Source organism: Scyliorhinus canicula, chromosome 5 (assembly GCF_902713615.1).
Source record: "Scyliorhinus canicula chromosome 5, sScyCan1.1, whole genome shotgun sequence".
NCBI classification, from domain to species: domain Eukaryota; kingdom Metazoa; phylum Chordata; class Chondrichthyes; order Carcharhiniformes; family Scyliorhinidae; genus Scyliorhinus; species Scyliorhinus canicula.
In genome coordinates, this window is record NC_052150.1 from 140,619,869 (window position 1) to 140,638,280 (window position 18,412).

General features: G+C 45.4%; 1 protein-coding gene across 1 annotated transcript in view; it reads right to left on the reverse strand.

The window, feature by feature from the left end:
- LOC119966299 (adenylate cyclase type 1-like) overlaps nt 1-18,412 on the reverse strand; it is a 419,500-nt gene that overhangs the window by 187,288 nt on the left and 213,800 nt on the right. Inside the window, 1 exon segment of the mRNA XM_038797774.1 lies at nt 5,361-5,519. Within this exon segment, the coding sequence (XP_038653702.1) occupies nt 5,361-5,519 (159 nt within the window).

The following is an 18,412-nucleotide window of genomic DNA, read 5'->3' on the forward strand; positions in this document are numbered from 1 at the left end:
GTAATGCATTTTGGAAGATTTAAAATAAAAAATTAGTGTACTCAATTAATTTTTTTTCCAATTAAGGGGCAATTTAGTGTGTTCAATCCACCTAGCTTACACATCTTTGGGTTGTGGCGGCGAAACCCACGCAAACACGGGGAGAACGTGCAAACTCCACACGGACGGTGACCCAGAGCCGGGATCGAACCTGGGACCTCGGCACCGTGAGGCAGCAGGCAACCCACTGCGCCACCGTGCTGCCCTTCGTTTTGGAAGATCTAATACAGATGGGAAACATACAGTGAATGGCAGAACCATCGATAGGAAGAGGGATCTGGGTGTACAAGTCCACAGGTCACTGGAAATGGCAACGCATGTGGAGAAGGTAGTCAAGAAGGCATATGACATGCTTGCCTTCATCGGCCGGGGCATTGAGTTTAAAAATTGTCAAGTCATGTTGCAGCTTTATAGAACCTTAGTTAGGCAGCACTTGGAATATAGTCTTCAATTCTGGTTGCCACACTACTAGAAGGATGTGGAGGCTTAGGAAAGGAAATAGGAAAAACTTACTAGGATTTGCATGGTATGGGGTGCATTAGCTATGAGGAGAGGTTGAATAAACTCAGTTTGTTCTCACTGTAATGATGGAGGTTGAGGGGCGACCTGATAGAAATCGACAAGGTTATGAGGGGCATGGACAGAGTGGATAGTCAGAAGTTTTTTCCCAGGGTGGAAGAGTCAATTATTAGGGGGCATAGGTTTAAGGTGCAAGGGGAAAAGTTTAAATGGAGATATATGAGGCAGGTTTTGTTTACACAGAGGCTGATGGGGGCCTGGAACCTGCTGCCTGGGGAGGTAGTGGAAGCAGATACGATCGTAACTTTTAAGGGCACCTTGACAAATACATGAATGGGATGGAAAGAGAGAGATATGGTACCCGACAGGGTAGGCAGCTTTTGTTCAGACGGGCAGCATGGTCAGTGCAGGAGTGGAGGGCTGGAGGACCTGTTCCTGTGCTGTAATGTTGTTTGTTCCTTGATAATCTGAAGACTGTTAACCACTGCACCAGTGTTGATGACACCTAATTATGCCAAGCCATTTAAGATGGCAATTAATGCAAGTGATGTGGGTGTTGGTGCTGTACTGTTGCAGGAAGATGACAAAGGAATTGAAAGACCAATTGGATATTTTTCTAGAAAATTCAACATTCACCAAAATAAATATTTGACAATCGAGGAGGAGTCCTTGAGTTGGTATTAGCATTGCAAGATCAGAACATTTATGTTGGTCACAATTTATCTGACACAATCGCATATGCAGACCATAAACCATTAAAATTTTTGGACAAGGGAACTGGGGGAACAGATCGAAGACGGGACATGGGCTGATGCCCTGGAGAGGGTAAATTCTTCCTCCTCGTGTGCGCGGCTTAGCCTCATTCAATTCAAGGTGCTGCATAGGGCCCACATGACTGGGACGAGGATGAGTAGGTTCTTTGGGGGTGAAGATAGGTGTGTCAGGTGCTCGGGGAGTCCAGCGAACCATGCCCATATGTTCTGAGCATGCCCGGCATTGGAGGAGTTCTGGAAGGGGGTGGCAAGGACGGTATCAAGGGTCAAGCCAGGATGGGGACTCGCGATCTTTGGGGTTGGGGTAGAGCCGGGAGTGCAGGAGGCGAAAGAGGCCGGTGTGCTGGCCTTTGCGTCCCTGTAGCCCGGCGAAGGATTTTGCTACAATGGAAGGACGCGAGGCCCCCAAGCGTGGAGACCTGGATCAATGACATGGCGGGCTTCATTAAGCTTGAGAAGGTCAAATTCGCCCTGAGAGGATCGGTGCAAGGGTTCTTTAAACGGTGGCAACCTTTCCTCGACTTTCTGGCTCAACGATAGGGTACTGGGACAGTAGCAGCAGCAACCTGCGGGGGGGGGGGGGGGGGGGGGGGGGGGGACGGGACGTTGATTATGTTTGCTTATTTTATTTAAATTTGATTTATTTAATTTAAATTTATGGTTAAGTTCTCTTGTTGGGGAGGGTGGGGGGAGTGTGATACATGTGATGTTACGGTTTGGGGGGAATTGTGGGTGTTATGGGACTGTTAGTTGCATATTACTGCTTATTGCTATACTTGTTGTTATATTTTTATATTTTCTGCAAAAAATTCCAATAAAAATTATTTTTAAAAAATAAAAATTTTTGGACAAAATTTGAAACATAAAATGCAAGACCCGGATGATTGGAGAATCCTGAGGGCCCGGAGAATATGGTACCCGGCCTGCTAAGTGGATGTAAATGGGTTATTAAGACCCGCTTGCATCCATTTGCATCCTCCCACTGGCGTGCGGGTGCGAACCGCCTGATCGCGCAGCCAGAGGGGCCCCGGAGGGTGCTGATCCATTTTTACCGCAAATGCCCAATTCTCTACTGCATCGGGAAACCCGCTACTGGCGAGTCCATTATTACGTCCATTATTAGAACAGAGTTGATAATTTATTCCTCAATCCAAAACAAAGCAGTTGCTGACCTATCGGTGAAGAACGCATCTGTAAAAGATGGAAAAATACTCCTATCCCCACAATGAAGAGTAAAAATCGAACTTCTTCCTCCATGCCAAAAGCAAAACTATTGAACTGGTTCCGTGTCGCTCGATATTTATAATTTGTGTGTGTCTACTGTGCAGGAACATCTGCTTTTACACATCATTTCATAATAATTTTGTCACCTATTGACCTTAAATCTAAGCCAAAACATTTAACTTTCAGTTTGTTTTAATCTTTTGGAGACCTCGGGGTGGGGGGGGGGGGGGGGGGGGGGGGGGGAATTAGCCCTGCTGAGGCTGGGGTGGAAGACGCATAGGAATGCTGAGCAAAATTAGAAAATAGTTCATCGTGTTGGTTTGCCTGTGCTTTCCTGCCTCTGTCCATTTTTTTTCTTTATAAATTTAGAGTACCCAATTCATTTTTTCCAATTAAGGGGCAATTTAGTGTGGCCAATCCACCTACCCTGCACCTCTTTGGGTTGTGGAGGCGAAACCCACGCAAACACGGGAGAATGTGAAAACTCCACACGGACAGTGACCCAGGGCCGTGATCGAACCTGGGACCTCAGCGCCGTGAGGCAGTGAATTCAACAAACCTGAAGGGAGATAGTGGCATAGTGATAATTAGTAATACAGAGGTCCAGGGTAATGCACTGACAACATGGATACAAAATTTCCTAAAAATGGCCTAACAAGCCATTCAGTTGAAGGGCAATTAGAGATGCACAACAAATGTTGGGCTTGCAGCGACAACCATATCCCATGAAAGAATTTTTAAAAACACTATTGATAGCCAGTAACAGCAGGCGAGATTACGGGCCAACCATTTGACGGGGAAAAATTGCATCCTCCACCACTGTCCATTGTTCCAGTGTCATGTGAGAGTACCTTTAAGAAATGGGTGTTTATCAGTGATGCCAGAGTGTGGATGGAGCTGGGCTGTCTGTCAGCTTTTTACTTTCGGTTCAGGCTATTTGCTGCAGGGTGTGTTTTAGTTTTGTTTTCAGAGCTGGATAGCTACAGTCACAGCCAGAAGGTGTATAAGTCCAGAGGCCAGTCCTGTAGGTAATATTACAGCTAAAAAGATTGTGGAGGGGTTACTTAAATTCTTGACTAGATATGGACTACGCACAGAAATACAATTGGATCAAGGATCAAATTTTACCTCAAGGTTATTCATAGGAGTTACGGATAGCTTCAAAATAAAACAATTTAAATCAACTACGTACCATCCAGAATCGCAGGGAGCGTTAGAAAGGTGGCATCAGTCATTCAAGACAATGTTGAGGGCTTATTATCACCATTATCCAGAGGATTGGGATAAAGGAATTCCATTTGTACCTTTTGCAATTAGGGATGCACCTAATGAGTCAACCAAATTCAGTCCTTTTGAACTAATTTTTGGTCATGAGGTAAGAGGACCACTTAAATTGATTAAGGAAAAATTGGTGAGTGGGAAATTGGAACTTACATTATTGGATTACATGTCAAATTTTATGGAACAATTAAATAGAGCAGGTGAATTGGCTAGATAACATTTGAAAGTTGCACAAAATGTGATGAAACTTGCCGCGGACAAGAAATGCAAAGTTCATAGTTTTGTCAGTGGAGATAAAGTTTTAGTGTTGTTACCAATGGTAGGGAGCCTTTAAAAGCTAGGTTTTGTGGACCTTATCAGATTGAAAGGAAATTAAGTGAGGTGAATTATATGGTAAAAACACCAGATAGAAGAAAAACTCACCGAGTGTGTCATGTGAATATGCTTAAAAGGTACTTTAAAAGAGGAGAGAAAAAGGAGGTTTTAATGATTCTAACTCAAAATGACGAACCAAATCCAGATGACTGTGAATTTGACATACCTCAAATTAAATTGGAAAATGAGGATGTTCTTAAAAATTGGGATAAATTGTTGAGTTACCTTCCAGAGGAAAAACTGACCTGAAAGAGTTATTGATATCACATGGGCAAGTGTGTGGAGATAAATTGGGAAGTACTAAAATGGCTATACATGATGTAGATGTTGGAAATGCTGTTCCAATGAAACAACATTCATACAGACTTAACCCTTTAAAATTGGCACAGGTTAACAAAGAGATTGAGAGTATGTTTAAAAATGGCATAATTGAAGTGGTTTGCAGCCAATGGAGCTCACCCATAATGATGGTACTAAAACCAGATGGTACCCAACAGTTGTGTGTGGACTATGCAAAGGTTAATGCAGTTACAAGAACGGACTCTTTTCCTATCCCACGTTTGGAGGATTGCATTGAGAAAGTGGAACAATCAGCTTTTATTTCCAAACCGAATCACTTTCCATGTTCAGACCACCACTCAAATTCTGGAGATTTCCCTCTGCCACAATCTGATCAGTGGAGAAGAAATGATATTTCTTCTTCGCACAATATTTCAAGACATCATAAATCAGCCCTTTTGAAGCATGTTTATAATCTAATTGCTTTGAGGAAACCTTTCCCCATAGTTGCTCTCTGCATTCTAATTTCCATTTCCTTGCAACATTACCAGGGGGAAAGAATGTGAACAAAATGATACGATGATAAAAGTAAGCATAAAGAAGAAAAAGGAAAGCTGAAGATTGTTAACAGAATGATAGAAAAGGCACAATTCAAAATTCAGAGCTGTCTCCATTGATTTCAGATTGAATAAGAATGCTAACATTAATTACAGACTAGTTTTAATAATTCGTTTGAAAGTACTCAAGGAGATAGAAAAGAATCACATTGAATATTTATCTGAATAATCTTGCCATTAACCTGCCAGTTAGGACTCATCCAGTAGTGATTTACAATTACTCTATTCAAGTTTTAAATTAAATGCCACGTACCCAGGTAGACCACCGGCTTCCATTACATTAGCCAGCGTAACATCATTGGACCAGACATCATACTGCCACTTGCGGAGACCAAGGACGCCACACAACACTCTCCCTGTATGAAGACCCACACGCATGTTGAGATCAACTTCAGTGGCTTCAGCTACAGACCTGAAATAATACAGTCATACCTAAAGATCATTAATCATTTGGTGTCAATACATTATTTATAGATCTGTTAGTTCTTACATTTATGGGACACAGAATGATGAGACCATAAGACCATAAGACATAAAAGCAGAATTAGGCCACTCGGCCCATCGAGTCTGCTCAGCCATTCAATCATGGCTGATATTTTTTTCATCCCATAAGACATAGGAGCAGAATTAGGCCACTTGGCCCATCGAGTCTGCTCTGCCATTCAATCATGGCTGATATTTTCTCATCCCCATTCTCCTGCCTTCTCCCCATAACTCCTGATCCCCTTATTAATCAAGAACCTATCTATCTCTGTCTTAAAGACACTCAGTGAATTGGCCTCCGGAGCCTTCTGTGGCAAAGAGTTCCACAGATTCACCACCTTCTGCCTGAAGAAATTCCTCCTCATCTCTGTTTTAAAGGATCGTCCCTTTAGTCTGAGATGGTGTCCTCTAGTTCTAGTTTGTCCTACAAGTGGAAACATCCTCTCCATGTCCACCCTATCCAGGCCTCGCAGTATCCTGTAAGTTTCACTAAAATCCTCTCTCATCCTTCTAAACTCCAAGTACAGACCCAGAGTCCTCAAACGTTCCTCATATGACAAGTTCTTCATTCCAGGGATCATTCTTGTGAACCTCCTCTGGACCCTTTCCGTGGCCAGCACATCCTTCCTTAGATACGGGGCCCAAAACTGCTCACAATACTCCAAATGGGGTTTGACCAGAGCCTTATACAGCATCAGAAGTACATCCCCGCTCTTGTATTCTAGCCCTCTTGACATGAATGCAAACATTGCATTTGCCTTCTTAATTGCCGACTGAACCGGCACATTAACCTTCAGAGAATCGTGAACAACGACTCCCAAGTCCGTTTGTGTATCTGCTTTCTGAAGCATTTCCCCTTTCAGAAAATAGTCTCTGCCGACATTCCTCCTTCCAAAGTGCATTACCTCACACTTTTCCACATTGTATTTCATTTACCACTTCATTGCCCACTCTCCTAGCTTGTCCAAGTCCTTCTGCAGCCCCTGGGTTTAAATGAGATGAATGAACTGGCTGGGTTAGTAGCTCAACATCTTCATTGTTCTCATGAGCTCATGAGTTCATGAGCTCCTGGGTTTAAATGAGGTGATTAAACTGGCTGGTTTAGTAACTCAACATCTTCATTGTTCCCCATTGGAAGATTGAGTGTATGAATCTCGGGCTATGTGTCAGTGGTATTTGGATGGATGAACTTGCTGTGAATTTTGAATCAACTGAGTGGGTTGGCATCAAAGACAAAAAGTGTGGTTCCTTTTCTAAGAGTAGACATCAGGGCCGGGATTCTCCCTTCTGGGATTAAGTCCCCACGCCGACGGGAGATCCAGCACCAACCACTCCGGCGTCAACAGCTCCCGAAAGTGTGGAATTCTCCACATTTCTGGGGGCTAGGTGGATGCCGGAGGGGTTGGCGCCGCTCTAACTAGCGGGGCCAGCGTGATCTCTCACATGCGCCGAAGGGCCAGCGTGATCTCTCGCATGCGCGTATTTTGGCGCATGTGCGGGAGGTTCTCTTCTCCACGCGGGCCATGGTGGAGCCCTACAGGGGCTGGCGCGGAAGAAAGGAGTGCCCCCACGGGTCAGGCCCGCCTGCAGAGTGGTGGGCCCCGATCGCGGGCCAGACCACCGTGGGGGCCCCCCGGAGTTGAATCCCCCCCGCACCTCCACAAGGACCAACCGTGCCGACGTACCTGCCAGGTCCCACCGGTGCGTGAGTTGAGCGATTCATGCTGGCGGGACTGGCAAAAAATGGAAGGCCGCTCGGTTCATCGGGGCCTGGAGAATTGCCGGGGCTGCCAACAGCCCCCGACCGGCGTGGCGTAAATCCCGCGCCCGTCTGAAAAACGGCGCTGGAGAATACGGCAGCCGGCGTCGGGGTGCCAGGGCAGCGGGCCAGGATTTGTGCTGCCCCCCGTGGATTCACCGACCCAGTGGGGAGGGGGGGGGGGGGGGGGGGGGGGGTCGGAGAATCCCTCCCCAGATGTTTTCTTTTGTTTGTTTAATGCTCGTATTTTTTACCTTCTGCCAGTTACAATAGATTCCTATTTTGTACCTTTGTTTGCTCGATGAAACAGGATTGTAATAAGGAGACAACAAATAAATACAATTTTCAAAATTATTTGCAAGTAGACCTATCAATATTCATATAAAATTATGGGCCAGATCATCCTCTTTGCGTATTTATGAAAATTCCCGGCCCTGCATACCTACATTGGGAGAAAATGCAGGAGTGTAATGAAATACTCTCCACTTGCCTGGATGAGTGCAGCTCCAACAACACTCAAGAAGCTCGACATCATCCAGGACAAAGCAGCCCACTTGATTGCTCCCCCTTCCACAAACATTCAAACTCTCCACCACTGAAAAATAGTGGCAGCCATGTGTACAATCTACAAGATGCACTGCAGTAACTCACCAAAGTTCCTTAGACAGCACTTTCCAAACCCACGACCACTACCATCTAGAAGGACGAGAGCAGCAGAGACCTGGGAACCCCACTACCTGGAGGTTCCCCTTCAAGTCACTCACCACCCTGACTTGGAAATATATCACCATTCCTTCACTGTCACTGGGGCAAAATCCTGGAACTCCCTCCTATACCTCAGGGACTGCAGCGGTTCAAGAAGGCACCACCAACTTTTGATGGGCAACTAGGGATGGGCAATAAATGCTGGCCTAACCATCCTGTAACTGAATTTTTAAAAGTAAGAAGTGTAGGATGTGGTCACACAGCCAAACTAGCCCACACCCTTGAAAGACACATCTGAGAATCAGAAACCCTGATATGGGTCTGGGAGCCTGGAATCAGGGCCCACCCACCATTTAAGAGCTTCAGAGTCATCCTGACCCGGTGAAAATCAAGCCCTATGTTCTGCTTTATGCTGATTTGGTTTAGTACTTCTCACCACGTAAGGGAAGCGTAACTATTCTTAGATTGAGCACAGCTGTTAGGAAATGGAGGTTTCTTTGAGTACTGCCGAGTCATGATTACATCCTTGTGAGGGAAAGACAGAAAACTGAATTTTGCCGCTTCCGATTGGATTGGAACGGAGGGGGGAAACGAGAAACAATTGTCCCTGGCATCGCACAGCCAGAGGTCCTGCCAGTGGGGGTGACTGGGTTACGGGGATAGGTAGATACGTGGGCTTGAGTAGGGTGCTTTCGTAAGGGCCGGTGCAGACTCGCTGGTCCGAATGGCCTCCTTCTGCACTGTAAATTCTATGAATCTATCATTCCATGAGTATTTCAGCCCATTGCCATTTTTCCAAGGGAGGGAGAGGGACTGGGCCCCAGAACAGGACTGTTCTAATTAACTTGGCATTTTAGATTGCTTTTGGACTCATTAAGAGACCTCTGTGCCATTGTCAGGAGCAGACCTCTGCGGCATCTCACAGATGGTTGTACACTGGTGAATCACCCAAGTGACTGACTTCCTCTTCATCAATGTTGGACAATACATCAGCATCACAACTGATGGGACACTTGGTCCGGTGCCTGACATGGTCAAGTGGTGCCCAGAAATCCGCACAAGCACAGGGAAAAAAGAGGTGCCATTGCTGAATGATGAGGTGGCTTCCTGCTGCCAGCCTTTGGAAAGAGAATCTCCCTCCTCTCCCTCATGAATGGCAGGCCTCTGGTGCAGTGTCAGGTATTGTCCCAATTTCCTGACGACAAGCAGCAGCCTCAGCAGTGGCTGCCACCAGTGTCTGAAGCCAGTCCCCATTCCTGTTCCCACAATTGAACAAGAAACCCATTTCCATTCCAACTAAGGGCTCACCCACAGAAAAATTTGAAACTCAGTCAGACTCCCACTGGAGGGAGGTTCTTGACCCCCGAAACAGACCCACCTCCCGTTTCCTGCCTCTAAAGGAAAATCCAGCCAGAAATCTGTTGTTTTTAATCGGTCAGATCATGTGGAGTGAGGCATATTGAGACATATGATGCGGACTGTCCCGAACCAGATTGATGGCCCGACACCGGCGTAAAAAACGGCGCAAACCATTCCGGCGTCTGACAGACTGGAAGTTGCAGAATTTTCTGCACTTCCGGGGGCTGGGCCGGCACTGGAGGGGTTGGCGTTGCACCAGCGGGACTGCGTGAGTTAGCGCATGCGCAGAACCGCTGGCATATTCTGGCACATGTGCAGGGGGGTGTCTTCTCCGTGCCAGCCATAGCAGAGCCCTTCAGGGGCCGGCGCAGAAGAAAGAAGTGCCCCCATGGAACAGGCCCGCCTGCAGATCGGTGGGCCCCAATCGCCCCGCTCCCCCCCCAAGGACCACACCAGGCAACTTACCTGCCAGGTCCCGCCGTGTGGGACCATTTCCAATCCACGCCAGCGGGACTGGCCAGAAACCGTTCGACCAATCGGGGCCCGGAGAATTGCTGGGGGGTGCCGCTGCCAACAGTCCCTGACCGGTGTTGCGTGATCCCCGCCCCCGCCGAAAACTGGCGCCGGAGAATACGGAAGCCGGCGTCGGAGCAGCGGGGCGAGATTCACGTCACCCCTCGGGGATTCTCCGACCCAGCCGGGGGGTCAGAGAATCCCGTCCATGCTGTTAGTTAGCCTTTCTCTTGCAATCTTCATTTTGCATTTTAATACATTGGGAGTATGAGCTGACAATGCTGTACTGAGGACAACGTCATCCAGCACCATAGTGAACTTCGCCAATCGTCTATTACTTTAACCAATGAGAAGAAAGGATTGAAGAAAAAACTAATGGAATGATAGAGGAGGATTGATTAGAGTGGATGAACGTAATGTCAAATCAGATATAGAAATAAAATAAAATTAGGAAAAGGAAGATTGGATTGAGAAAAATTGAGAGAAAATAGATACAGAATCAAAGGGAGTCTGCACGTCCTCCCCCTGTGTGCGTGGGTTTCCTCCGGGTGCTCCGGTTTCCTCCCACAGTCCAAAGATGTGCGGGTTAGGTGGATTGGCCATGCTAAATTGCCCGTAGTGTCCTAATAAAAGTAAGGTTAAGGGGGGGGTTGTTGGGTTACGGGTATAGGGTGGATACGTGAGTTTGAGTAGGGTTATCATGGCTCGGCACAACATTGAGGGCCGAAGGGCCTGTTCTGTGCTGTACTGTTCTATGTTCTAAACAATAAAAAAATGTAAAATGTAAAATTAGACATTTTAAAATTCCCTAAAAATAATTTACTGTGGGCAGAACTCAAAATTAACAGTTAAAATTATTCTCTTTCAGGCCGGGAGGTTGATTGACAGTGCATTATCACATCATTTAGAACGTACTTTTGCTGTTCCAGATTTAATGGACAATTAATGTAAAAATCCATTAAATAACAAGAATCATAGAATCGCTGCAGTGCAGACGGAGGCTATTCGGTGCATTGAGCCTGCACCGATGTTTCGAAAGAGCACTCTATCTAGGCTCACTCTCTCATCCACGCTGCCCTATCCCCTTAACCCCATAACCTAACCTGAACATCCCTTGATATCAAGGGATAATTTAGCATGACCATTCCACCAAACCTGCACATCTTTGAACTGTGGGAGGAAATTGGAGCACTTGGAGGAAACCCATGTAGACATCACTGAATTTATTATCTAAAATAATGAGACCAAGAATTCTATCTAAACTCATTGGATACTTAGGGCAGTTAATTTCCCCAGAATATTTAAAATAATTAAACTGATGATTTTGTAAAGTTTCGAAAGACTTACATTGGGAGACTCTCTGATCATGTGATTCATTAGGTTAGTTCTGGAGTAAAATCAATGGTGAAAGGTTGATTGAATTTAAAACTGCAGAGGGTAACTTTTTCACCTGTTCATATGAGCGGCATGGTAGCACAGTGGTTAGCATGGTTGCTTCACAGCTCCAGGGTCCAAGGTTCGATTCCCGGCTTGGTTTACTGTGCGGAGTCTGCACATTCTCGTCGTGTGTGCGTAGGTTTCCTCCGGGTACTCCGGTTTCCTCCCACGGTCTAAAGATGTGCAGATTCGGTCGATTGGCCATACTAAATTGGCCTTCGTGACAAAAATGGTTAGGTTGGGTTACTGGGTTATAGGGATAGGGTGGAGGTGTGGTGCTCTGTCCAAAGGCTGGTGCAGACTCAATGGGCCGAATGGCCTCCTTCTGCACTATAAATTCTATGATAATTCCATGACACAGGGAGAACATGCAAACTCCACACAGTCACCCATGGCTGAAATCGAACCCAGGTCCCTGGCGCTGTGAAGCAGCAGTGCTGACCATTGTGCCACCGTGCCGCTCCTTGTCAAATATATGTCCATGATCACCATAGAATTGTCCTGTCTGTGATTTGGCCTCTGTAGTATTTGGCATGATCCTAGATTCCCTACAGTGCTAAGGAGACTAAGGCTGAGACGCAAGGAGTGAAGTTGTCTAAATTACCCAGCAAGTTCTGGAGATTTGCAATTTTTGAGTATCTCTTAATTCCCTGAATTCTCTGGACAATTTTCCAAATTCAATTATGTCATTAATGTGCAATTTTATGTCCAGCAAGATCCACTCCATTATTCTCTTTTTTGTATTTAATTGTGTTTGGTATGCATTAATTTTTCTTTATGACGTTTGACTCTGAGAGAGAGCAATATCAGTAATGTCAAAACTGGATACATATTTAATTCCAATGTTTTTAAAAATAAATTTAGAGTATCCAATTCATTTTTTCCAATTAAGGAGCAATTTAGCGTGTTCAATCCACCTAGCCTGCACATCTTTTGGGTTGTGGGGGCGAAACCCACGCAAACACGGGGAGAATGTGCAAACTCCACACGGACAGTAACCCAGAGCCGGGATCGAACCTGGGACCTCGGCGCCGTGAGGCTGCAGGGCTAACCCACTGCACCACCGTGCTGCCCTTTAATTCCAATGTTATTCACCAAGGCTCTTTAGATAGCATTTTCCAAACTCACAACCATTACCATCTGGAAGGACAAAGGCAGTAGACGCATGGGAACACCACCACCTGAAGGTTCTCCTCCAAGCCACTCATCATCCTGACATGGAAATATAGCACTGTCACTGGGTTAAAATGCTGAAATTCCCTCCCGAACAGAACTGTAGGTGTACCTAGACCACATGGGCTGCAGCAGCTCAAGAAGGCAGCTCACCACCACTTGGCTTAGCTAGTGATGTCCACATCCTGTGAATGAATTAAAAATATTGTGACCAGGGACAGTGATCCAGGGCCAAGGTCGAACCCGGGTCCTCGGCACCGTGAAGCAGCAGTGCTAACAACTGCGCCATCGTGCTGCCCTAAAAACATTTTCTTTAACTATATTCTCTTTCTATACTGTAGCCGATCAGATCCAAATCTAGTTCCACCAAAACAGTGATATCATACTGATGCTAGTACATTGTTCAAAGCCATTGTATCATAAGGAATCCTATTTTAAATGTAAACTCAAAATTTTCCTTCACCATATGCAGCATTCCCTTGTACAGTAATATTTTAAAATCTCTTATTATAAATAGGGCTGAGGTAAAATATCATGCAAAATAATGGGCCAAATTTTGCTATTATTTGGCAGAGTCATTTCAGGCAGGAAAAGCAGAGGGCAACCAATTGTTGGCCTTGCTGGCCTTTCCTGCCGTATTTATAAACTGATTGAGAAGAAAAGGTAAGGTGTGGATTCCTCGAAGTTATGCTTGTCGGAGCAGAGGGTGAGTACTCCCTTAGGTTTTTAAAAGATCGGGGCGTCCTTAATATATATAGAAACATCATTCTCTGCAGAGAATTCTCCCATTCCACATGAAACTCCTCCATGGAACATCCCCTCCCTGCAACAAAGAGACTCCCCACCCTCCCCCTACCCCAGCACCTCCCCACAGAACAGCGTCCCTGCCCCCAGCAGTGCCAGGATGCTGCCCAAGCATGACCCCCCTCCTTCCTGGGCACTGTACTGAACTTTGCACCTCTGGCAAGTTTTGTGCGTCAGGTGCAAGTCAGGGGGACCTGTAGTGATTAATGTCAGCGTGATGTCAGACTGAACTCAATGGTCAATTTAGCATGGAGGAACAATCAGGCAGAAAGGCCCGATAATTACATTTAAAATGATGCAAATGGGTATCCCGACTTTAAAAGCCGCCCTTTGACGGAGGGGAACAATTGATCGGGGAAAACCCGTTGCTGTAAAAGCTGTTTTGGGACTCCCACTCGATTCTCTTCCCCTTCGCCATTCATGCCTCTCCAAAAATGGAAGCAGAAAATCCCCACAAATGTAAATCCACGCAAAGCCCCCTTCAAGCTCCTTGTTAAGATTAATACAGAACTGCTCACGACCAAAATAACCTTTGGATGGTCCATACAAAAAGATAATGTGTGATGTAACCTTTTTGTGTAAAAACACAAACATCTTGTTAAAAGAAAAGATGCAGATAAGAAAGTCTGAATAAAGCCAAATTCGGTCTAAATTCAATGTAATCTAGTGTTTCTGCTGCTCCCCTAGCTCATACACTAATTTAAATAACCTGACAGGTACAATTGCATTGACAGACACTCTCTGAGACTCACAGCATGGCACAGCACACTTCCTTTCATATTATTTTAACAATAGCATGCTCACATGCACAGAACAGTAGGAAACCACATCACAAAGATGGTACAATTACTTTCCTTTGCTCAGCTTTGCTTAGCTTGAGCTAAAGTAGTGTGAACTCAACGTATATCCTGCACCTCATAAATTTGTCTAAAATAATGGAAAAATAAATCATAGAACCATCAGGAATGTCCATCAATAACTTTGCCCTGAGACATGCATATTCCAGACAATATCCAGGCTTTGCAATACAACATCCATTGCATTGACACAAAAGCAGAATACTGCATATCCTGGAAACCTGAAATAAAACAGAAAATGCTGGAAGTACTCAGCAAGTCCGGAAGCATCTGCGAAAAGAAATAGAATTATGGTTTGAGGTCAATAACCTTTTTGAATGAATAGGGCTTTGATTCAAAGTGTTAAGATCAGGATATTAAGGCCAGTGTGTCAGGGTTTAGATTAGAAACTACTCGCAACACAACCATTGTCAGTAGAAGCACCGAGGTTTTCGAGAAAACAACTCTTTCATGGAATAAAGGTGTGTAAGCATTTTTCATTCTGAGAGGCAATAATGATATTCCTTTCTAATACCATTTCATAGATATTTATAATATTTGGTAGCTAGTTGAAAACTGTATGTAGTAATGCTCATTAACAGTGCACGCCATTAGGCACATTTCAGAAAATAACTTCAATGAGAACAACCTGCAGATAAACAAAGTAATTATTTTTCAAGGATATGAGGAATCTCTATTTTGCTGGCTTTAGATGATGTTACAAATGCATATACTGTACTCAACTAATCAATTATTTTGCAGAACAAGCTGTCCTTTTCTTGATGTAGGTTTTAGGAAATCAATAATAAACAATATTCTACAGATGGTAACAATTTGTTTTGATCAGCCAGAAATCTGATTCACTTAAAAACCCATCATCATGCTAATAGTCAGAAAAACAAACTTTTGAGAAATTCACTGAAGTTGTGTTTCTGTGTGCCAAGTCTTCCAAGAAATCTATTTGAGTTTCTGCTTGCTAGAAATCGGGTGCACATTGCCTCCCCAAAGAGACACACATGCCCAAGTCAAAAGACTTTTAATTTCAGATTACACAGATATAAGACACAAGGGGAGGGATTCTCCAACCCCCCCCCACCGGGTCGGAGAATCCCCGGTGGGCGGCGTGAATCACGGCCCGCCGCTCCAACGGCGGGTGCCGTATTCTCCGGTACCGGTTTGCGAGCGGGGGCGGGGTTTATGCAGCGCCGGTCGGGGGCCCGGCAATTCTCTGGGCGCTCTGATGGGCCGAGCAGCCCTCGTTTCCTGGCCAGTCCCACCGGTGTGAAATTGACAGGGGCCATCGCGGCGGGACCTGGCTTGTCGGCCATCTAGCGGGGAGCGGGATCCTCGGGGGGGTGCGTGGAGGGATCTGGCTCAGGGTGGGGCCCCACCGTGGCCTGGCCCGCAATCGGGGCCCACCAATCTGCGGGCGGGCCTGTGCCGTGAGGGCATTCTTTCTCTGCGCCGCCTCTGTAGGGCTGTGCTGTGGCCAGTGTGGAGAAGAACCCCCCCCTGCGCATGTGCAGGAACACGCCGGCCGGTCTGCGCATGTGCAGGAACACACCAGCCGGTCTGCGCATGCGCGGAACCATGCCGGTGGTTCCACATGTGCCAATGCGCGCTGGCCCTTTGGCGCCGATTGGAGCAGTGGCAACCCCTCCGCTGCCAGCCTAGCCCCCCGAAGTGCGGCGGATTCTCCAACTTTCGGGCGGCCCGACACCAGAGTAGTTTGCACCGCTCTTGGCGCCGGCGTCGGGCCATCCGGTCAGTTGCGGGAGAATCTAGCCCAAGAGCTACTAAAACACCAAAGTTTACCAGTGTATGATTTTGTGAGAAGAATGGGGGAAGAGAGTATGGAAATTGAATGTGTACAGTACCAGGCCCTTTAGGCCATCACATACATTTTTTGCTTTAAAATCTAATGTCTAAGTAGTGTACTGAACACATGTTTCAACATCTATGAGCGATAGCCATACCTCTGCAATAAATTCCGAATCCAATCCATGCCCCATTCTATCCCGTAACCCCGTGCATTGATCATGGGCAATCCAATGCTTCCAAGCAAAATGGTTATATCTCAGTGTTCTGGCACTGCACATTATAAGGCTTTTACATAATTTTTAAGGTGTGGTGCCCAGATTTGGACACAATACATCAGCTGAATCGCCTCTACTTATAAAGGCATAGGACCTGTATGCTTTTGGATAGCCTTAATCTACTTATCATGGCACCATGAAATATTTGTATCTGCAGACTGCCCAGTTTCTGCAAGTCCTTTTAAAATTATACCATTGAATTTATATTGCCTCTCCTCACTTTTTCTTACAACTGCGCCACTTCTCGGAGTTAAGTTTCATCCGCTATGTATCTGGCAATTTCATCTTCAACAGCACTTTCCAAACCCAGGACTTTGACCGACCTGAAGAACAAGGAAAAGATGGGGTGGCACAGTGGTTAGCACAGTTGCTTCACAGCTCCAACGTCCCAGGTTCAATTCCTTGCTTGAGTAACTCTGTGGAATTTGCACAATCCCCCCATGTCTGCATAGGTTTTTCTGGGTGCTTCAGTTTCCACCCACATGGATTGGCTATGCTAAATTGCCCTCACATTAAGTGGAGTTACTGGGTTGTGGGGATAGGGTGGTGGTGTGGGTTTCGGTGGGGTACTCATACAGACACTTTTTTAACATAAATTTGGGGTACCCAATTAATTTTTTCCAATTAAGGGGTAATTCCGCATGTCCAATCCACCTACCCTGCACATCTTTGGGTTGTGAGGGCGAAACCCACGCAAACATAGGGAGAATATGCAAACTCAACACGGACAGTGACCCAGAGCCGGGATCGAACCTCGGACCTCGGCGCCGTGAGGCAGCAGGGCTAACCCACTGCGCCACCATGCTGCCCCCAGAGCCGGCGCAGACTCGATGGGTCAAATGGCCACCTTCTGCACTGTAAATTATATGAGAAGGGACATGAGAACACCGCAAATTCCTCTCAAAGTCACACATTATCCTGACTTGGCACTATATGAATCTTCCTTAATCACCATTGGTTCAAAATTCCAGAACTCCCTCCCTAACATCATCTGGAGTATACATACACCACATGGACTGGTTCCAAAGTTTTTTTTTGAAACAGGCCCAAATTGAAAAGGGAAACTGGAAAGAAAAACTGAGGAAGAAATTGACGCTCCCAATTTCGAAGGAAGCTAAAACTAATTCTGAGTTTGGAACCCAAATGTTCTGGGCAGACTAAAACTGGTTGAAACTATATAAAAGGATACAAAGCCATCAGAAATCAGATGACGATCCTCGTGGTGCAGTAAAGGCAGACTGAAGAAGATGGAGATCCAGAAGCAGAATAGGAAAATATACAGTTTCTGCAGCTATTTCTGTTACTTGAAGATACCATTGGTGGATCTATACCATCCAGATCATCAGAGCAGAGTTGTGGAGGCTCTACAGTTGTGTGCTATTTTGGGGGAAGATTGTGTGGGTAGAGCTCACTTGCTCATGTACTGCTGTCAGCTGAGGATCAAGCTAAATCCTAGAAAAAGTTAGGCTGATATTCTTTGTGAGAAAGACAGAATTTTGAATGTCTTTGCGAATGAGATTGATGACATATATGCTGTATTCATAAAATACATCAATTTAATATGTAATTTATAGTTTATAATCAACAGTTTGCCTGTTAATTCATGCTTAACTTGCATTAATTCTGGATTTTAGAGTACAGATGGTTACCAAAGAAAGTATTGCATGTTTGCTTTGTTTGACTTCTTTTCTTTTATTCTATGGAACCTTGAGGCTTTATTCTTTCAGTAAATGTTATATATTATAATTGGTATATGTCGGTGTATATTATGTTGGAGCAGTGTCCCTTTCAGATATGAGTCACATGAGCACTGGTGACATCATCAGTCAGGTGCACAGGCTTTAGGCCCAGTCTTGTGATGATGCACAGTATAAAATAATAAAAACCTACCTGTTGAGTGCAGTAACCCACCGGTTGCTTGTTCTTTGGTTCCGACTGTGGCCGAGGAAATGGTTCAGTATAGAATAGTAAATAACTGGAATTTAGGAATTCTTATTTTCTTTTAAAGATAGAGGTCTTGACTAAGAGTGTTGATGTGTTAGGCAGGCTGGGTCGACGTGGACTGCCCTTGATGCAGTGTAGCGAGAGACAGACCTCCAACACTTGATAAGATGCAACACGATTTCATTTAACGTCTTAA